This window comes from Pocillopora damicornis, chromosome 2, assembly GCF_964200805.1.
Source record: "Pocillopora damicornis chromosome 2, jaPocDami1.2, whole genome shotgun sequence".
Lineage (NCBI taxonomy): Eukaryota > Metazoa > Cnidaria > Anthozoa > Scleractinia > Pocilloporidae > Pocillopora > Pocillopora damicornis.
The window spans coordinates 2,398,310-2,419,672 of record NC_142671.1 but is presented as its reverse complement, the minus strand read 5'-3'; the positions used below and the strand labels follow the sequence as shown (position 1 = coordinate 2,419,672).

The following is a 21,363-nucleotide window of genomic DNA, read 5'->3' as shown; positions in this document are numbered from 1 at the left end:
GATAAGAAATTTAAATTTTAATAAAATTACAATAAATCTTAATAACTACTAATAGTGCACAGTAAAGTGCAATTAAAATCAGTCAGATAGGAATTAAGAGTGGTGGCAAGTGTAGTTACAGCATACTAACCACCGGTCTACATGCTGTTGTTTTGATAACTGAGAGATTTTCCTATTGAGAGCGCTATTTTAGTAGGAAATCCATTTTTTTCTAAAAATACCTGGTGATTTAGGGGCATCCTGAAGATTTAACACTTCTTTGATTTCCTTTGGGTATACTTCTCTCTAAAATTGGTCTGGAGTATTCTGGAGAAAGCTCTTTAATCCACACTGATTATAATATATTTTCCTTCCACTAAATCTAGTTTAATTTACTTAATGCATTTGCCAAAATGTTTTAGGGAAAGGGATGAGGAGCAGTAAGGTTTTCTCTCTGTGGTAGATGTTGGTTGGGGAGTGCCAGCTGAGATGTGCAGAGAGACAATAATTCCAAATTTGAAGCCAAGACTTGCGAACTCTTAGTGTGCTTAACAATACTCCTCCTCATCAAATAAAGATAGTAAAAAATCAGCCATTATTGCCAGAAGAGATGCTATTTTAAGCAGTAGTTTCTTGTTCTTTTTTATGTGCCATATTAAATTTAACAAGGTGGAATTTTAAAGAAAATGTGGAGAAATTTAGATTAATTTTCACCTGATATAACTCAAAGTATGCGCAAAATAGTTGCATACCATATTTGGATATTTGGTTGCCGCCCTCAGGTCAGGAAGTGACGGCCATGTTCGATTTGAAGTGCCTTTTTGATTTCGTATTTCCGTCTTTGAAATTCTTCTTTAGGGAGGTGTGGAATTGAATTGACTAACATCGTTCTGGTTGAAGATTTGCATGTGTTATTCGTATAGGACACAAAATTTTAAAGGTAAGTGCTATTTCTCTTGCGTGCTAGTAGTGTCTTCAATGGTCTTCTGGAATTTCATTCAGCTGGAGTGCTAACGGCAAGTCGCTGAAGATTGTTGGCAAGAACAGTTCTTACGTACGAAAGAACTTTTGACCGCGAGTGGGATATCAAGCAATCTTCAGGCTGTAGCTTGAGTTCGTTGTTGTGTTGTTTCGTCTGTTTTCTGAAATAAAATCAAGCAATATCGGTTCAATGGACGAGTGCATATCCAGAAGTTGTGTGTTCATGTAGCGTGTCGAACCAAACTTGAGCTTCTGTTTACTATTCAAATGATAGCATGCCGAAAATTAACTCAGCTGTTCCCCGGATCGTTCTCATAACACGGCAGAGAAAAGTTTAAAATTTTCAAAACAAACTTTAAAGTAAATGTAATATTATTTGAATATCCTTCAGAGCCGATAACGCTAATCATCGTAATTAAGAATTTTTCAATATGTTACCCTTTGTACTAATCGCGAAGTCATTGCTATTTTAACAAAAGCTCTTCTTTCTACTTTCGACTCAATTCCTCAGCTGGAGATAAATTTGATGTTTGTTTACTTAGGGTCAATATTGAAACCTATTTAAAATGAGAATCCCTCTCCTTTCGTTTTCTCTCAAACATAACTAACACCTTCATCGTTGTGGAATATTTTTCTCTGGCTTGGTGATTCTTTTAATTGATTAGCAAGGCTGGATTTATGAATCCCAAACGCGCACCCTTGTCTAGGTTTTCGTTAAATTGCCCAATTATTGCGATGAAGAACGTTTTATTTTTCATTTCAATTATAAATTGCGAGGATTAACATATTGAAAGTTTCTTGCTGAGTTAACCTTTGTAGACAAAGACATAATTGAGTGTATTTTGAGCTAAAACCCATGCGCTTTCGATAATTTAGATTTTAAATTTCTTCCTTGAGCTTTGAGCTAATTTTATTCGCGGTGCATGCACCTTACATGAAATAATTTCTCTGGTTATTTTACGCTGGAGTGTTATTTCTTTGTTCAACCCTTAGTGCTTTTCTTTTGGTCGGTGTTAATTAGTCATTTAATTTGTTTATAACTTCTTGTACATGATATGTTCTTAATGTAATGTAAGGTGATGTGATCGTGAAACCTGTTCAGCATGGTAATGTTAATGGATTTGAAACATTATTACTGACAATACAGTAATTGTTTGCCAAAGTTCAAGGGAAATTGCAAGTTAATTATTCAATTTCTTTCGTCGCAGCTGTGGGCAGATGTCTGCATGAACTTCTTCATGATTATCACTTCTTTGATGGCAGTTATTCTTCTTATAGATTGGTTACCCTGAAGTGTCATACATCTAGGAGACTCGCTCTCATTTGTATGCGTAAAGTTCCTTGAAAAAGAACTGTGAACCACAAAATTTTCCTTTCACATCAACAAGAATGCTTTTGAATTTCTCCTTTTGACATTTAACATGCATTTGTGACAGGTTCCTTTGAAAATGAAACTGTTATGTAAATTTTTCAAATTTGTCTAACTGTTTGAATGGATAATGTTAGTCAGACCAAGTGTTACCCAAAAGAGCTGGATTTTGGCATAGTTTTTAATTGATGTAAGTGAAAAAAGACAGGTCAATATTCTGACAGCCATGCTAAGTTAAGTAAGCAAGGTTAGTTGATAAAAATTATGTAACTAGGCAAAAGATTCAACCCAGGGTTAGTACTTTGGCAGGAAAATGTTGGCAATCTTAAGGGAGCAACGTAGCCATACATCTTTCTAGGAAGAGTAGGTAATGAAACACAGGTTTTGCTTTGTGTTACCTGGTTGCAGGGTGATAAGATATGCAAGGGCAACAAGATATGCAGGGCCAATAACATATGCATGGGCCAATAAGATATGCATGGGCCAATAACATATGTTTTGTTCCTTTGAGATGCATACTATAAGTAAGTGCACGGACATTAACTTTTGTCCTTTGCCAGTTGAATTTTTGGGGTATCGGGTGCTTGTGATTTTTTTTTTCTGTGTGTTGAAAATAATTTTTGAACATTCTCAGCTTACAGAGAGAAGTTTACAGTAGGGAATCTTGGACATTTTAATTTAACATGGCTCTGACTCTGAAAATCAACATTGTCAAGAATAGTTCTGTAAAGACTTTACAGGTGAGTTTTACCACACTGTGCATCGTCTATGTTTATTGGGCTTCTTATTGTTGATATCAACTTGTTATTTATTGGTAATAATTCACATGCACTGTCTGTATAGTGATGTAGAGTGTTTGATCATTTTTTATGTAAGAATATTTAGTATGTGCTTGTATACATTAGTCTTTTAAGTTTAGACGTAATAATCAATCAGCCTGCTCCAGAAGCTCAACACTGACTTCTTTTATATTATTTTACAGTTTAATCCAACGGCTACCATAGCAGCAGCATTGAGAATCATCAGAGAAAGAGTTCCAGATTCTAGTCCAGGCAAAAGTAAGCAAAATTAATATTAGTACCTCAGTCTGTTGAGAATGTTCCCACACCAAAATGTTCAATGTAGTACAATGTTTACTTGTAACTTACTGAAGATGCTACACTGTTGCTTGCTGATAGTGTGGTTTATATGGGAAAAATATGACTGAAAGTTTTTGTAGTAGTACTGGTAGTGTTAATTATACCCTATAGACTGCCTGAATCACGCAAATTTGACATCATTCTGTTTGAGAAGTTATGCTGTACTTGTATGCATTCTAGTATTGAATGGTTGATGCTGTTCAAACTGTATGAAAGAATTCATTAGCTGTACAGCTAGCTATACCTGTGGTGATATTTGTGTGAAAGATTTCATGTAGTTCATATAGCATAGCTGTTGCAGGTTAGTAATTGACAGGAAATGACATGGAGAAAGCTGCAAGTTTTAACAGTTTATTCAAAAGCACATTGTTTTTGGTCTTCAAAGGTGATTTTTTTATTCAGTTTCAGATTATGGTCTGTTTTGTCAAGATGATGATCCGTATAAAGGAAAATGGTTGGATCCTGCAAGACAACTTGACTTCTATCCCCTCAAGTCTGGAGTAGGTTTACAAGTTTACCTTTGAGATATATATTTAAAATGATTTCTTTTAGTTTAAGGTGACTTTATGATGCTAGTTAACCCTTGAACTCCTGAGATCTGATTGTTAATTCTCTCCTTCAGCTGTTACACATTTCCTTGTAAATAAAGTACCAGAATTTGGTGTTAGATCAAGAAAACAACTTCTACCTGATGCATTTGAGTATTCTCTTTACCTGTTTGCTGGATAGTGAATGGATATTGTAAGGAGGAGTTAATTGTTAATTTCTTCAGGGAGTTAAAGGGGTTAATATACAGGCAAAAAGATAAGACATCAAAACTTAAGTCTTGTCCATGAACATCTGACAAAGCCATCATGAGGAAAATGACTGATTACATGTGCTAGAATATTATTTGGCAAATAGTTCTAATAGCAATTAGTTTTTTGATTCAATGAATGTAAAATTTAAGTAATATGATATGAAGTACCCAGTGTGCATCATTGTCATGACAATGGTTTTTTTTCTTCAGGATATGCTTGAATATAAATCAAAAGTTAGACATATGAAAATCAAGTTCATGGATGGTTCAGTGAAAACATTACAGGTAACTAATTTCATTGAACTACAAATATTGTCCATGATTCTTACATTGACAGCTTGGTGTAATATATGTTTTTATATCTCTCAGTAATTGCACTATGATCAGTCAATCAAGCAGGCAGTATTTTTCTGTATGGCCTGGTAAATTCAAAAGTTTGTTTGAATGAAAATCTTTTGAACCCAAAAGTATGATAGACATCTTACTAGCCTCTCTTTCTTTGTTTTTTGCCAGCTGGGTAGTCTATATTAGGAAAAACTGTGCCAGAGGCCTTGGGGCCTCAGGCAGTACTCAAGACAGAGGGCACAGTTTTTCTCAATATGAACTGACCAAGGCTAGTGAATGACATTTTTATTTTTTTCAAAAAGGTAATAAAATTCTTGCTAAAAGGGCTGTAATTACAGCAAGATCTTCTATTAGACAAATTAATTAAAAACTGCATGTTTGTTAGGCCACGTGTCAACCCATTCTATGACACATTTGCCACCACAAATTCATTTTAAAAACAATTTGTTTTTGGCAACCAAAGCAATTTTAGAGTGAGAAAATAGAGTATAAATAAGCTATTAATCGGCTTGACTAGCTTAAAAATACTTTGCTTGAAAATACTGCCCAGCTGACTGAACAAAAGGTATTCATCAAGAATGAAAACAAAGCTAGGGATGTTCTGGGTGACTCACAAAAGTGTTACTATCCCCGTGGGCAGAGATATGAAAATCCTGACTGCACAAAGAACCATCCAGATTGCAGGATTCGTTATCATGCTCTCTGGGAAAAAAAATTAATATGTAAGTTATGGAAACTTGTTTTCTGGTTGGATTTGTGTCCTGTGTGCTTTGTGCTTGGACTATAAATTGAAGCAAATAAAAACTCAGTCCATAACTTACTGTACATTCTTAAAACCTGGTTATATATACAGAAGTTACTTTTAATCCACATTAGTGTTCCTGCTCTGAATGCACACTGAGCACAGATTCTATTTTCATTTTTCTGGTTTTGTCTCAGATTGATGACAGTCACAATGTTGGTGAGATTTTAGATTCGGTTTGCTTGAAGATGGGTATGTACATAAATACCAACAATGGTATAGTATGTAATTAAACAGTATTTAAATACAGCAGCATGAAATGGCATTGTATCTGATCTTGTCACAGAATTGTGTAACAGGTTTCTGGCAATCTATCCATGAATTGGTCATCACTGAAATAAACGATCCTATCATGCAGTGCATATATATGATATATATATATATATATATATATATATATATATATATATATATATATATATATATATATATATATATATATATATATGATGAATCTGTGTTGTGCATGGTTTTTCATCAAGAAATGTAATAGCAGAAGAACTGTGTAAAGGAATTACATTATATTCCTAATAGCTAAATAAGAAATTACTGGGGTACATAGAAATGAAATTTAGCCTTAAAATTCTGCCCACATGTTAGAGAATTGTCCATTCTCAGATGCGTGCTGATTGTTGCTGTATCTGTTTTGTATTTATGTTTTTTTTCCGTTCAGCTCCAGCAATTTGCTTGTTAAAATGGTGGGAGTAATTCTTCCCCGATGTAAAATTTCCAAACCAGCTTAAGTTTTTATTTCCTTTAAGATAAAGATTATTGCTTCAACTGAAAAAAGGAAAAAAAAAACACACACACATGTATGGAAAACAAAACAAAAATTAAAATCAATGTGTATAGACAAATTCCAAATCAAGAAAAATATTTGCACCTATAATAAGCTTCAAATAACATTTCTATAGGTATTGGAAATGTGGAGGAATTCTCCCTGCTTGTTGAAGGTCAGAAAGAGGACAGGGAGGACATAGACAGAATGGGGACAATAAAAAGGGTATGTAGACATACACAAATGAACACCAACATCATGCTGGCACTCTGCTTTAGGTGCCAGAATGTTTTCATAATTTTCTAATGATAAGTAAGTTATCAACTGCAGAATATGTACTACATGTATTAACAAAGTCTAGTGAACATAATCTTGTAATCATGGTATCCTGTGAGGAACAGCTCCTTGCTTTATTTTTGAATTGAATGTCAGCAAAATTGGATATACGTGTATTTCAGATCAAAATCAATATCTGAGCAACTGCCCACCTACCCCTTCCCTGACCCAACATTATCCCTGACTTGTTATCATTTGACTGTTGTTGAGTTAGGGGAGGGGTAGGTGGGCAGTTGCTCAAATGCAAAAATTAATCTGTATTTTCCCTAAAAAAAAAACCAGGACAAGTCTGTTAAAGATGTATCTCTCAAGAAGATGGAAGAAAGAGACAAAAAGAAAATGGATCAGTTAAAGAAAAAACTCCACACAGATGATGAAGGTACAGATTCATAACCCTTCATACCCTAGCATTAGCATTCATATTCTCCTCACTGTTCTCTTTTAACTTCTATGGTAAAGAAAAGGAGAATTTGTTTGGCAATCAGGGTTATTTTTGATAGGAGAGCTCTCTGAATACCAGTATCTTGCAAGGCCTCAAGAACTTAATTCAGCAAAAGGAAGAACTACTTGTAGATACCCAGAAAGGAAGATTTCTTCTTAGATTTAATGTAAAGGTGTGATTGGTTAGTGTGGTACAGTATTTATTATAAAAATTGTGGTTTTTGTTTCAGTACACTGGCTTGATCATGATAAAACTCTCAGAGAACAAGGAGTAGATGATTCACACACAGTTCTGTTAAGGTTTCTACACATATTTGTTGAGTTTCATGTACATATAACTGTATTCAATTTTACTTGTGGAATTTTGAATTTAACTCTTAAGTCAGGTTTCCTTTAGAAGTATTCATAAGAAGACTGTGAGTCAAAACTTGTGTATTAGTTTGAAATTCACTATTTGCGATGATGTACTTCCTAAACCTGTTGAAACTTTCTGAATATTTAATTTTGCAAGAAATATTGGAGGAAGGGAATGGCTTTCAATCCCAACCTAAGCAACAAAGAAGCCAATTGTTGACTTGCGTAGGTTGTAATTTGCAGGATACAGTATTTCAGCATTTTATCAAATGGTGATAAAGTGACCAGTGAGCCAGTGAAATGTTTACTTCTCGTAGAGACTCCTAATAAAGTCTGTACCGAGCACAACAATTCTTTTATGTGAATTCAGCTTTTGTTCTGTTCTGGCTGTACTTTTTGTGAACTGAGCTTTCGCTATTTTGGGTAGAAGTTCAATGGTTAAATTCATAGTACTCAAGTTTGGATTCTTCATGCACTTACAGGCGGAAGTACTTCTACTCAGATCAGAATGTTGACATCAAAGATCCTGTCCAGCTTGGCTTATTGTATGTCCAGGTAGGAAACAAATGCACAAATCAGAAACTGATGAAACCACTTATCACCTTCAACTTTTAAGAGAAGGAAATAATACTCATTTGAAGTTTTCTTTTTGTTCTCATCTTAGTGTCGAGATGGTATCTTAGACGGAACCCATCCCTGCACACAGGAGGAGGCAGCGCAGGTAAAAAATAATCCTCCCCTTTTAGAACTTCGTACATTGAAGGTCTGCCAATGTTTATTAGAAATTTCCCCCTTTCTCCCTAACCCTCCCCTGCTTTGAAATCCAGGATGGGAGCCAAACTTTTCATGAAGAAAATACTGATGTTACTGATTACTTACTATTACAACATGCATGACTTAAACTTTTCATTTTTTTTATAGTCTTCAACCTTCCACACCCCTTCCCCCCCTTCCCCCAATAAAGGGAAGTTTTGATTATTGTCTGTAATTTTTTCCTCTCTAGTTAGGAGCTATTCAGATTCAAGTCCAATTTGGAGACTTTGAAGAAGGAAAATACAAATTTATAGAGTAAGAGACACTATTGACACTCATGTGGTTACAAGACGAAAGTGAGAATCCATGCTGATCATGAAAAAACTCTTTACCTTTTACACCCTAACATTGCTACATGTTTCAAATTACATTCTCCATATCCTTCTCTATAAATTTCCTTTAGCACTGAGAAGGAGAATTCATTTAACAATCAAAGCTTCTTTGGTTGGTAACTTTTTTTTAATTCTCATGATCTTAATGATTAGTTGCTGGGTAGGGTTAACCAATTCAGAGGTTTTCTCTCTCAATAGTCTTAAAGAATTTCTTCCTAAAGAGTATGTGAAATCGAAGAATATAGAGAAGAAGATAAAAGAGGTGAGTATCAGTGGTCATCTTTAGCAACTCTTCGAAACTATCATAAATGTTCTGTTGACCAGTTAAGTATCAGTATTCAATATGGATGTTTAATTACTAAACTACAGTAGACTGTTAAAAAAACCTTTTTCAGTTGCTCATTGTTTTGAGAAGTATCTTTATTTTGCTATCACTGAAACCACTAGGAACACAAGAAAGTAACTGGTCATGATGAGTTACAGGCCAAGTACAAGTATGTACAGTTATGTAGAGGATTAAAGACTTATGGAGTAACCTTCTTTCTTGTCAAGGCAAGTAAAAAATGTTAACTTGGTTTGAAGGCTAGTTTGGTATTAACAATTTAACCCAAATATCCTATAACCCTTTACTCCCTAACATCGGTATGAATATTCTCCATGCTACTCCCTAGACATTTCTTAGGGTTCTGACAAGGAGAATTTGTTCAACAATCAAGAGCTTCTTTAGTTGGTGATCATCTCCTTTATTCTTATGACCTTAATGTTTGATTAAGGGGTGAAGTTGTTGGGAGAAATGAGATGTTTGTCACTTGTAGGGTTAAGGTTAAGCTGCAAGTTGGTTCTTTGTAGAGAGTTTCTAATAGAGTGTTTCACTAAATAAAACCTTATTTTGCAGGAGAAAATGAAAGGGAAGAATAAACTTGTCCCTCGGCTTTTGGGAGTCACAAAAGAGAGCATTCTTAGAGTTGATGAGAAAACTAAGGAGGTAAGGGTTGTGTCAATGTTTTCATCATTAATGGGAGAAAACTTCACTGTTTCTCTCTTTTCTGATGAATCCATGCTCATGTGTATACATAGATGTGTAAGTTAACTGCAGATTGTTGCATATCACAATAATACTGAAATTTTATTTCTGACAGGTAATGAAAACCTGGCCTCTTACTACAGTAAGGAGATGGGCAGCCTCACCCAACAGTTTTACTCTGGTATGTTTCCTTGCATTTTGTTCCAATATGAACTTGAGAAGAAATAGATAATGTCGTGTGAATTGGAGCAAGCATTGAGATATATGCTGTTTTAGGGCAGGCTGAAAATTTGGTGCTTTTTGTGTCAATTGTCAATTGTTTTTAGGAGGGGAACACTGAGTTAGTCACAGAAAAACCCTAGTGATGATAACCCACAATGAAGTCAACCCATGTGTGGGCTGTCTTTGAGAAGAAAAAAAGAAAATAGGTGCTTTCACCATTACACCTGTAGACTGCCCACAAGAAGTCTGAATTTTTATTGTTTTGAATTCTATTCCCTTGAGACTAAGACACTTGACCTTCAACCTGTTTATGCTGATCCCCCAGTTTCAGTATCCTAAAACAGAAGGTGCTTATTCTCTGCAGAACATTGTGGTGGAATATTGTATTTAAGGCCTCAAAAGGTTTTATGAACATAATTTAGTTCCATTGTTATACTTTAGAACACTGGACAAGATTTTGTTTTCACAGCTGGAAGTGGTTTCCACATACATATGCACGTACTTTTAATAAATAAAACTAATGTTAGTGTTGACAAATAGGTCATCTTTTTAAATTTTATACTATTTTCTTTCCTACTTAAAGGATGATAAATGTTTAAAAATTTCTTTTAACAGGATTTTGGAGATTATTTAGAGTCTTATTACTCTGTGCAAACCAATGAAGGAGAGAAAATATCCCAACTTATTGCTGGCTACATTGATATTATTTTAAAGAAGGTAACTGTTTTAAATTTTTTTTATACCAGCTCTGCCTAGGATTTATGAAAAGAAAACAACAATCAGAACAAATCAAAAAATTAAAACCAATTACACAAATTTAGTAATGCCACTTTTATTGCTTTGATAACATGGTTGAATTTTCTTTTATTATTTATAGAAGTTATGTATTAAGACCAAACAGGAATTAAGGTGATGAAAGAAGGAAAAATATAAACTTATGGGATTTGTTTGGCTTAACACCAAGTTATCAGAGCTAGATTTGTAAAAAAATGTTCATGGCAGGCATTGTGGAGAATTAACTTGATATCTCGAACATGGAAGCAAAAGGTTTTTAAAACATAGGGTATTTAAATGTGGTTTTTAGTTACTTAAAGGTCATGTCACTGTCTATTGCTTATTTTTTCAAATTGATGCCTGTAGAGAAAAGGTCAAGATGGTTATGATCCAGATTTTGATGAGGAATCAACAATGGTAGAGGATTCTGTTACTCCCTCAAAGTAAGCAATAAAATTGTGTTAAATTTATATAAATATCTGACCACCTCATATGACATGATGTTACTTTGGTAAGACCATAAGTAAAGTACAATTATAGAAATAGTATGCACTTGAATTGGCTGGGGTTCAAATTGTCATGAAAATACTCTGATATTTCTTTCTTTCATGATTGCAAACATATATTTCAATCTGTAGTTAACTGTATTAACTTAATTTTCTTTCTTTGTCAAATTCAGAGGCACATACTTAGAACGACAAACTAATAAAGTTGGTCATGCTGCTACTGGATCAGTCGCTCTGCCAGCAGTGATGAGAGCAGGAGGTCCAGGTACTGTACAGCTCTGTACCTCGCTCTTTTTCATAGGATTATGCAATATCTCTTGAGTTTAGAATATGCAGAAAATGCCACAAAAGTGAATGTACTTTTAGTTCATTAACCCTTTAACTCCCAGATCATATTTGTAATTCTCCTTACTGTCAACCATACAATTCTTATAATGTTAGTCCTGAGAATTTAGTATTGGATCAACTAATTGACCCCAAATTGATATTTTTCTTTATTCTCTTCACTTATCTGGTCGATATTGTATTTACATTGTAAGGAGAAATTATTTTTTAGTCACTCATGGGAGTTAAAGGGTTAAAAAAAACTCTGGAATACTTACATATGATCACCTAGAATATCCCTAAGGTAGTTGGTAGCCTGCTCCTCCCCTCATGCTTGACTCATGCCTTGTGCTCACCTTGTGCTTGCCTTAAAATATTATAGTCTCCTTTCCTTGTAATGTTTTGTTATTTATTGACCAACAGAATATTGCAAAAGTGAGCTCCCAAATATTTTAGTCAACTTAAACCGCTAAAGGTTGCTCCCACAGAGCACACAAAATTGCAATCCACAAAATAAAACTGCTCCACAATCACCATGCTAATCATTGCAATAATACTTACAGATTAATAGTAAGCTAGATGTAAATTTAAAGATCCTAGACTAAAAAATTGTTGATACTTCTTTATTTGTTATTAAACGGTTAAGAATATATGAAAGTCATATATTTGAACTGCGGATAAAGACGTGAATGAAAGTGATCCTTGCAGTAATGTGCACTACTTAGGCAGTAGTGAAAATAAGGCCTGAAAAAAATTCAGGCCTGTACAGGATTTGAACCCATGACCTCTGTGATACCGGTGCAGCGCTCTACCAACTGAGCTAACAAGCCAACTGGGAGCTGGTCACGTCTTTATCCGCAGTTCAAATATATGACTTTCATATATTCTTAACCGTTTATTTCATCACTTCACGGGTTTATTTAGAACCAACATCATGACCAGCTCCCAGTTGGCTTGTTAGCTCAGTTGGTAGAGCGCTGCACCGGTATCGCAGAGGTCATGGGTTCAAATGCCGTACAGGCCTGAATTTTTTTCAGGCCTTATTTTCACTACTGCCTAAGTAGTGCACATTACTGCGAGGATCACTTTCATTCATGACTTATTTGTTATTATTTACAAGTTCATACTGTTGGTTTTGTCATAAAATACAGCTTTATTAACCAGTAAATCTGAGTTACAATGAACTCACTTTGTAGGTGCATCCAGGTACAGTGTGGGTAAGATGGAGCCTGCCCAGTATGGGACAGTCACAGGATCAGCACACTCTGCCCACAGACCACCCATGGTAGGAAAATGTGCCCAAACCTTTTACTCATAAAAAAAAGGATTTTTGTGCAAATTAATCGAATATAATAATTTATTGAGTATTTGTTTTATTATCAGGGTTTTATATCATTGTTTTGCATGAAATTTTCATTCCTTAGAGTGGTACTTAATGGTCATCATTATCATGGTATTAGTGTCAATTGGTGTAGGATGGCTTGATGATTATTGGTCAAATTTTGTGGTGTTAATCTCTGTGTTATTATCATGCTCTCAGTACTTGTCAGTTGGTGATAACATTTTGTGCTGTTGTTTCCTGTAACAGGGATCCCAAGCCAAACTGCACAGCCTCACTCCAGCACAAAAGGCATACATGAGCAGTCTGAGCTATGGTCTGGACACAATTGTCTCTGCTGAACAAGACCTGGGATCTCCTGCAGAAATTCCTGCCCTTGGTTCAGATCCAGTAAGATAAACCATTCATGAAGAGTGTAACTGTACATTGGTTCCACCACTACTGTAGGACATCTGCTTGACTAATATTTCCACAATTAACTGCACTAACATGCACATTCTTGTAGTAATGAGGAACAGCCTCTCTTCTCTGATGATTTTGGATTTAATTATCATTAGTGAATGCATATTTCAAGAACACTGTTTCTTGTTGTTTCATGTAGTCTTTTAATGTACTTTGAATTTCATATTTTCCCTCAAGTTTTCCTTTACAGACCATAAGGATTATCACGATAGTTATTTTCTTTTAAATCCTTCTGGAAGTAAATGATTATTGGAGTGAAGCTCTATCATTATTTTTTGATGTTACTAGGCATCTCTGAAGTGGAAGCAGAACACTTTGGACCATTCCAGACAAAATGTTGCATCTCGCCTTGCTGCTCTGTCAGCATCATGTGCCTCCATTGTCACTCTCACATCAGGTATTTTATGCTTAATAAGGCTCTGGAACATTTTAGTTACTCTTTGTTCTCCTGAATTTCTGGTCATTTTCCTGGATTTTCAGTCATTTTAAGTACGCTGTGAGATGCAGCTGGCCAAAATCAAGAAATTAGCAGGTTTTAGATTTTGGCTCAGTATGATGGGAAAAGGGTAAGGGGAAACTATTGTAAACTGGTATACAAGTATAGATACAGCTGTATAATGTATGCTTAAAAATCAATTTTATTCATGTTTTAAGGTGAGCCAGAGGAAACAAACTACACTGCTGCTGGTGCTGCTGTCAACACTATGTAAGTAGAATGTGTTTGAGATACTTAAGGTACAACTGTACATGTTGTTTACTGTATCTTTGTAGGTGATGGACATTTATCCATGATGTGCAACCCTGCACTGCATATTCTTTACAACAACCTGCCTTTTGTGAATGGACAAGATCTCTGCAATGGTTGATCATCACATTGTGGAATACTTTTTCTCCTAATCTTACTAAGAGAATGTTTATTTCCTTTTGTCATTCATGCAGTGCTTCAAGTTTGACACTGAATTAAGTGTATCGCTTCATTTTTCAGATCTTCAAACCTTCAAGACTTATCCAAAGGAATCAAAATGATTGCAGGACTACTTGATGATGATGATGATGGTAAAAACCTCTTGGATGCCACACGCAGCTTGGCAGGTGCTTTTTCTGCTCTCTTGAAAGCTGCTCAGGAAGGGGGTGGAGCTGATAGTGAGGTTGGTTTCAAAGTAGATAATTGGTAAATGTCAACTGAGTTGAGAAAACCTTATTAATGTATTGTTATACTCACCCACCAGCACCACAGTTTCTTGAGAAACTTGCGCCTTTTATTTATTTGATTTTAAAGAATTTGACTTTCTTTCTTTTATCATTGAAGTGTTGTTGGACATGCCTTTCTTTTTGAGCATGGAAGACATTGTTTTTTAAAATATATATATTTTATGTTAGCGAGATCTTACCACTAATGGGGATTTTCTTCTTCAGTCCAGAGGCAAGCTGTTGTCAGCAGCTGGTAATGTGGGCTCATCAGGAGCAACTCTTCTGCAGTACATGGGTGAACCTGATGTAGATCAACAAACTCAAGTAAGGACATCTTACACATACATAAATAATGATACGACACAGAAAAATGCACAAGCTGGCTGTACATGTGGAGTGAACACAGAATTACAACACCACATGAGATTCCAGAATTTTTTTTGGTGCAAAGACTTTGACTTTTAATCATCGGTAGTCTGACAAAATTGAATGTTTGATCAAATGTGTCTCCCTCTTTTTCTTATTATTTTTATGTAATATTTAATTCTTTATCTATAACATGTTTTGTGTGTCAAGAAAAAGTCTGGTTGTACTAATCAGAACCCCTCAGACATGATGTGATCCCTAAGGGTGATTTGAAAATTAAAAAAGGTTATGTCAGCAACAAGATTCAGAGGAGAAAATGTTTATTGTTGTTTATTGTATGGGAAATGTATGTTGTGATAGTGTTATAAGTAAATTAACTCAGCTACCATCTGCAGCTATATAAGATCCCTTTAACTAAGATCCCCTTTAAACTACTGCTACCCAAAAATTATGTCATTAATATTGTTATTATTATTATTGATAATATTATTATTTTCTAACAAAGGAGATGTTGCTTGCTTTGGCCCAAGCTGTAGCTAATGCAACAGCAGCTCTGGTGCTTAAAGCAAAGAATGTTGCAAGTCAATCCAATGATACAGGGGCTCAAGGCAAAGTAATCACTGCTGCCAAGGAGACGGCCAGGACAACAGCCCAGTTGGTGGCCTGTGTTAAGGTGGTTGTTCCATCTATCAGTAGTCACATGTGTCAAGAACAAGTTGTGGAAGCTGCAAAACTTGTTGCTACTGCTGTTGATGATACTGAGGGAGCTTGTAAGGTGAGATAAAACTTCTTGGAAGATGCAGTCATGAGGTTGATTACCAGATTTAGCTTTGCTCATGGGTTGAGTTGGTTTGGTGGGTCTTGTGTACTGTAACTCTGAGAATACCCTGCAGGCTATCCGGTTTTCTGTTGGTTATCGTTTTCCTTCTTACAAAGTCCAACAAACCAAATTCCAATCAAACTTGAAAGTAGGGCATGAAAAACCTCTTCATGCAAATTGCTAAATTTTGTTTAAACTGTGAGAGTGATCCTGTAACCTTTGTTTTAAACCGTCTTCTCATATCAAGGATTTGGGACGAGTATTACCCTGGTGGGTTGCTATCTTAGAGAGTTGTATCAGTAATTTTTTTTTTTGGGGGGGGGGGGGGTGGAAGAGGAGGTCAGTAGGTTAAGTGTATGAAACTGTGGTAAATGTGAAACCAGCGGGTAGGACTGGCAGTAAATATTTTGCAGTTACATGTAAGTGAAGCATTACTTCTTCTCATAGGCGCATATTGTGGCTCTTTGTTATGGTATTGTAATTCTTAGACATTGAATTAAGTATTTATAACGTAATTGATTAGTTGCCAAGTTACTTTTTTATTTATGGGAGCGGTCACGCTTTCAAATTGTAAGAAATTTCTCAATGTTTTCTGGTCTCAGGAAGCGGCCCCTGAAGATTCTGATCTGCTGAAGGAGCTCCTGGCGGCTGCCCAGGCTGTTCGAGATGCCATGAATAGTCTGCTGCAGAAGGTGCGAGATGGAAGCTGGGAAGCCCAGCAGGCCGGGCAGTATGACGCTGTTTGTGATGATATTCTAGGAGCCACTGACAGGCTGTTTAACAGCATGGGTAATGCTGGGGAGATGGTCAAACAGGCAAAGATTTTAGCGCAGGTATGGAATTTACGTCGTATTTTTTTACCCTATCGGTATTTACAAAGTGTCTTGACAATGAAATATATTATAGTTAAGTCGCGTATTAAACCAGCTATTAACTTTTTATCCTCTTGTTTCTTATTCAGGCATCTTCTTCGTTGGTGACTGGAATTAAAGCAGAAGCTGAAACTCAAGATGACTCAGATGCTCAGAAGCGACTTTTAGCGGCTGCCAAAGTGTTGGCCGATGCTACGGCAAAGCTCGTGGAAGCAGCTAAGGTGCGCTGGCATCTAGACACTAAAACGTGCTCTTTCATGTGGTTATTTACCATAGATAAGTTCTGGGTGAGATGAATGAACTTTCATTTGTGTGGTTTAAATAGGGAGCAGCAAGAAACCCAAATGCAGCAGATCAACAGCAGAAGCTAAAACAGGCTGCAGAAGATTTGAGATCAGCAACGAATGCTGCGGCCAGCGATGCTTTGAAGAAAAAGCTGGTCAAGAGACTTGAGGTGAGTACCATGTCTTAATTAAAAAAAAAGGAAAAAGATTATAGGAAAAAATCAAATCATTTGCTATTCAGAGGCTTAAGTGAACTCTTAGCTTTGAATTGAGTCGTAAACCACTTCTTTCAACTTAATTAGTTTAGTTGTCTCGCACTGCCACTTAAAATCCCCACCAGGGGAATATGATTAACTATTATATTGTATTGTAGTAGCAATTGGCCTCTTCTAGTTGCTGAAAATCAAATTCGATTTCGCTGCGATTTCGAGGATTTTACTGCTGTTTCTCTTTAAAAAAATATGTAGTTGTTCATTTTTCGCATTTGAGAAAAAAAGAACTTCAACCACTGCAATAAGTCTGTTTTGATTCAACGTTTGGTGCTCTCTGGACACATTGCATGGTGCTACTTGTATTTCAATGGATTAAAAGTTCGCCCCTTTTGTTTTTCTTTATCAGACAGCAGCTAAGGAAGCAGCTGGCCAGGCTACTCAGCTGATCGCTGCAGCCCGCAGCGCAGGTCCTTCGAATCGAAATCAAGCGTCACAACAGCAACTGAATGACCAATGCAAGGTAAGTCAGAACTGAAATACAGTAAACCTACTGAATTGGACCCTTTATTCAGCAGACAACCTGCACTGAGCAAACCCTTCCTAATTGTCCTACCTTTATTTGCCGCATTTTCCTCTGTTAAGCAAACAAAAAAGTCAAAATGGACGGTTTTCTAATAGTTGAGTTACTTGAGTTATCTCAGTTAGGCGTTACTAATATCTGGGAGGCACAAGTTCGTTTCCCGTCGAAGCCTGAATTTTTCCCAGCTTCTTTTCTGCTATTTCTTGAATTGCTACTCACCTGCAAGGATCATAGCTTTATTCGATTTTTACCTGCAGGTCAAATGAAGCTCATTTCATTGAAAATTATTATAAAGTAATTTTTACTCGATGATTTCCTTTTTCAGCCAGTAGAGGAACACATTAACCAACTGGTAGAAGCTCTAAGAGACGCATCAAGAAATCCTGATCTTGCCGCCCCCCAACTTGCGTTAATAAACGCCTCAAAGGAGTTCATGCAGGTAAGTAAAAGCAAACATTGACCTTCGTTCGCTGAAACTTATGAAAGATAAAATTAGGTTGTCTCCCTCTTCAAGTGTGCATGAGTTCATTAACTCGTTAACCCTAAGAACGATCAGCATAGAATTTCTCCTCACAGTATTACGTCTGAATTAAACATCAAGGTCATGAGAATTAAGGAAATGATCACCAACTATAGAAGCTCTTGACTGTTAATCAAATTTTCCTTGTCAGTCCAGTATGAGAGTGGATCTCCAACACTTGAGACCCTAAACTATGTCTTTATATTTTACAGCCCACATCCAAACTTGTGGCAAACTCTAAAGCTGCTCTACCGACCATCGGAGATCCGATCACAGCCACACAGCTCGCAAACTTTGCCAAGTCAACTGCATCTTCACTTGGAGACTTGAGAGATGCTGCGGATAAGGTATGCGATATAATTTCAGAGAGATTTCAAAATCATTTCAAAGAGATTTCTCTTTCCACCCATAACTCTCCTGTTTACTTAATTTAAACTACTTTTAAACTAAAAGTAAACTTAATTTAAACTATTTTCCTCCCTCTTTTTTGTTTGATGCAATTTTGAGATATATGCAATATCGCGCTATGAAACAAAAATTGCCAAAAAAGAAAGAAAACCTGAAGAAAGCATTCACACTTTCAAATTTTATAAAAGAACAAAGCTTGCAAATGGCCAATACAATTCAGTCTAGGATGCAGTTGGTGTCTTTGTGGCTTTTCCTCCTTCCCTATATTCTCCGTCAGTCGTGCTGTCGTTCTCTTTACTTGTTTGTTCGTTGTATTACGCATCCTTTCCGTTCAAGTCTTGCTTGTTTTTATCACGGTTTTTTCTAATGCCCGTTTACTACATGTTGTAGGCTGCTGAAGCCTGTGGAACACTGGAGATTGACAGTGCTTTGGATGCAGTTAGTTCTCTTGGACGTGATTTGGAGGCATATGAGAAGAGCGCTGAGGAAGGAAAATTGCTCCCACTGCCAGGAGATACTGTACGTTGTCTCGGGAGACGTGTTGTGATCAGAACAGACTTGCGGTTGAAATCTGAGCCGTCAGAAACTCAACAAACGTTATGTTTTATTGTTTACTTTTAGGCAGAGTCTTGTGGTCTTGAACTTGGTGCAACATCAAAGTCTGTTGGCTCATCGATGGCACAACTTCTAACCGCTGCCTCTCAGGTAACTTTTGACATGAAAAAAGAACTAAATTAAACTAATGAAGATATGACCATGCATGTGTAGCCCTAAACTTTCCCAACAAAGTTGATAAATCGCTCTGTAGTCACTTGTTTGTGTATGTTGTTCGATTGTGTGGTTGAAGATCGTTTATACGTCTTTCGTTCTTTCTTTTTTTTTCCTGGGTTATTATCCCAGTTAATTGTTTTAATTTTATGAAATTGCTGTAAATTTGCTCGCGTCATAAAAGATGGACTTGTTACCAATCGTAGCTGGTTCAGTCTCTCTGTTGTTTCATAAATGAGAAGGAACAATTTTTGAGGATGAACGTGGGATGCAAGTGGTAAGTTGAAATAGTGACGTTGAAATATGCAAGACGAGGAGACGGTGACTTAGCTTTTTCAACATTCATTGTCAGGGCAATGAAAGTTACACTGGTATCGCAGCGAGGGACACAGCCAGCGCCCTGCGTGTGCTGACTGCAGCAGCTAGGGGAGTGGCAGCAACAGCTGACGAAAGAGCCCTGCAGATGAACTTGATCAAAGCAACGCAGGCTGTTGTTGCTGAGTCGGCAAAATTAATCCAAGAAGCAAAAAGTGCCGTGAACAACCCAGGAGATCCTAATAACCAGCCAAGGCTGGCACAGGTAAGAGTCACAGCAATGTACGAACATAGGTTCCTAGGTTTTGTGTAGGTCACGACTTGAGGTAAGGCAATCATCGAACATTTTCCTGTGTCCATAAGCTTCACTGTGAATGTATGTTCAAACGCAACTGCTGTTAGGCTGGTCCAATTTTTATGTCCCTAGCCTTTTTTAATGTTTTTTTTAAATAAATTATTGTTGTCGCGATCACTGGGAAGAGCGCACACCAATATATTTGTCACAGCTATTAAGCTGCATTATAGCCCATGTGATGACTTGGAACATGGAGGAAACCCTTGCGTCGAGGATAGGTTTGCAAGTTTTTTGTTTTTGCTTTTAAGCACAATTTTAATGTACTTCAAGCTTACTCATGCACGACCACAGTTTTAGTTGTTAAGACAATGTACTTATTTCTGTAGGCTGCTAAAGATGTATCGAGCGCACTAAACAACTGTGTGAACTACCTACCGGGTCAACGAGATGTTGATGAAGCAATAAAAGCCGTGGTTAACTCCAGTCAGAGCTTAGCCATAGGAGATGTAAGATAAATCTTATCTTTAGTATTCAATCCATTTAACCGTAAAAACCTTGTCAATTTTTTATTTTATATGTAATTATTTTTTTAAAATAAATGCACTGTATTTAGGCATTTCTAATGAGTGACTATCAGAAACACTATCCAGAATTGGAATAGCGAACAGTGTAGCTCTCTCGTGAAGTTTTAAGCTCGCCATCGTTTAGTTAACAGCCGTGTTTGGTTCGGCTCCTCCCCTTAATTCCTCTTGCCTATGTCTTTATCTTCTTAACCTTCTTCTGCTTTAAGTAGGAGTTATAACACGGTGATGGCTGGCGTCATAATGGATAGTTCCGTCTCATTCTCTTCTACTGAGAAACTCCCTCAAAATAAGGGTTGAATCAATGGAGTTTAAGTTCTTGCCTCGGTTGTTCGAAGAACGGATGATGCTTTCCACTGGATTAATCTCTATTTGGTGGATAGCGAAGTACTTTTTGATGACACTGATCCGCAGGATAGCGATTGATCTGTTAGATTGCGTTATACGCCCTTTGATCAAGTAGGCCCATATAGGCAGATGCGGCTATTTTTTTTTTGTTTTTCACGAATGGCCGGAATTGGTCACCAAGTGCGAGTGGGTGGGGTGGAGACAGTCATTGTCCTTAATTGATGATGATGGTTTTCTTACTCAAAGTAGCACCGTAAGAATTTTATTCAATTTTGTGGAAAAGATGGACGAATAATTTTATTACTTGGCTTACCGTAATGAATTAAACAGAAACAGCAACAGCAACAAACTTCAGTAACATATAATTATGTTGTATTGTATTACTTTTGTTCTGTTCTTTTTTGACTTTATTATTTGTTTGATGGTTTAGTTCCCATCCACCTCTGAAGGTTACCAAGTTGTTCAAGAGAAGCTCAGCATGAGAGGGGCAGCGCTGAATGCCGCAGCCAGTGACATGGTGTCAGCCTCGCGTGGAACCTCCAACCAACTGGCTGTATCCACTAAGAAGTTTTCACTGTCCTACCAAGACTTGCTGGACAGTGGACTAAAGCTAGCTGGACAGGCCAAGGTATTTTGATCCACAAGGCGGCCGGCGTGTAGAATGCAGAAGTGGATTAATTTTCC

At 36.6% G+C, this 21,363-nt stretch overlaps 1 protein-coding gene and 1 long non-coding RNA gene across 4 annotated transcripts in view; one reads left to right on the top strand and one right to left on the bottom strand.

The window, feature by feature from the left end:
* The first annotated feature begins 746 nt into the window (after positions 1 to 746).
* The window catches only part of LOC113664543 (talin), a 34,803-nt gene continuing 14,186 nt past the window's right edge, over positions 747 to 21,363 (top strand). For 2 of the 3 annotated variants that reach the window (XR_016183821.1, XM_089196944.1), the window contains exons 1-37: positions 747 to 919; positions 2,964 to 3,069; positions 3,312 to 3,387; positions 3,871 to 3,968; positions 4,478 to 4,552; positions 5,552 to 5,606; positions 6,329 to 6,417; positions 6,811 to 6,907; positions 7,200 to 7,269; positions 7,806 to 7,878; positions 7,988 to 8,044; positions 8,327 to 8,391; positions 8,667 to 8,730; positions 8,916 to 9,020; positions 9,364 to 9,453; positions 9,608 to 9,673; positions 10,330 to 10,431; positions 10,855 to 10,931; positions 11,168 to 11,259; positions 12,515 to 12,603; positions 12,907 to 13,047; positions 13,408 to 13,516; positions 13,774 to 13,825; positions 14,105 to 14,267; positions 14,536 to 14,634; positions 15,182 to 15,451; positions 16,099 to 16,329; positions 16,458 to 16,589; positions 16,694 to 16,822; positions 17,271 to 17,384; positions 17,770 to 17,883; positions 18,177 to 18,311; positions 18,763 to 18,891; positions 18,994 to 19,077; positions 19,493 to 19,720; positions 20,137 to 20,256; positions 21,110 to 21,307. Coding sequence is in view for 2 of the 3 variants with exons in the window: in XM_089196944.1 (XP_089053070.1) it covers positions 3,013 to 3,069; positions 3,312 to 3,387; positions 3,871 to 3,968; positions 4,478 to 4,552; positions 5,552 to 5,606; positions 6,329 to 6,417; positions 6,811 to 6,907; positions 7,200 to 7,269; positions 7,806 to 7,878; positions 7,988 to 8,044; positions 8,327 to 8,391; positions 8,667 to 8,730; positions 8,916 to 9,020; positions 9,364 to 9,453; positions 9,608 to 9,673; positions 10,330 to 10,431; positions 10,855 to 10,931; positions 11,168 to 11,259; positions 12,515 to 12,603; positions 12,907 to 13,047; positions 13,408 to 13,516; positions 13,774 to 13,825; positions 14,105 to 14,267; positions 14,536 to 14,634; positions 15,182 to 15,451; positions 16,099 to 16,329; positions 16,458 to 16,589; positions 16,694 to 16,822; positions 17,271 to 17,384; positions 17,770 to 17,883; positions 18,177 to 18,311; positions 18,763 to 18,891; positions 18,994 to 19,077; positions 19,493 to 19,720; positions 20,137 to 20,256; positions 21,110 to 21,307 (3,945 nt within the window). In the remaining variant the exon portion in view is untranslated. Of the gene's footprint in view, positions 920 to 2,238; positions 2,397 to 2,963; positions 3,070 to 3,311; positions 3,388 to 3,870; positions 3,969 to 4,477; positions 4,553 to 5,551; positions 5,607 to 6,328; positions 6,418 to 6,810; positions 6,908 to 7,199; positions 7,270 to 7,805; positions 7,879 to 7,987; positions 8,045 to 8,326; positions 8,392 to 8,666; positions 8,731 to 8,915; positions 9,021 to 9,363; positions 9,454 to 9,607; positions 9,674 to 10,329; positions 10,432 to 10,854; positions 10,932 to 11,167; positions 11,260 to 12,514; positions 12,604 to 12,906; positions 13,048 to 13,407; positions 13,517 to 13,773; positions 13,826 to 14,104; positions 14,268 to 14,535; positions 14,635 to 15,181; positions 15,452 to 16,098; positions 16,330 to 16,457; positions 16,590 to 16,693; positions 16,823 to 17,270; positions 17,385 to 17,769; positions 17,884 to 18,176; positions 18,312 to 18,762; positions 18,892 to 18,993; positions 19,078 to 19,492; positions 19,721 to 20,136; positions 20,257 to 21,109; positions 21,308 to 21,363 lie in introns of all 3 variants that reach the window. The other variant, XM_089196945.1, reaches the window with a different exon arrangement.
* LOC149049522 (uncharacterized) lies at positions 12,448 to 14,649 on the bottom strand. Its single transcript, XR_016183822.1, has 2 exons — positions 14,511 to 14,649; positions 12,448 to 13,626 (listed from the first exon to the last, which is right to left on the bottom strand). It is a non-coding gene; the product is annotated as an uncharacterized LOC149049522 (long non-coding RNA).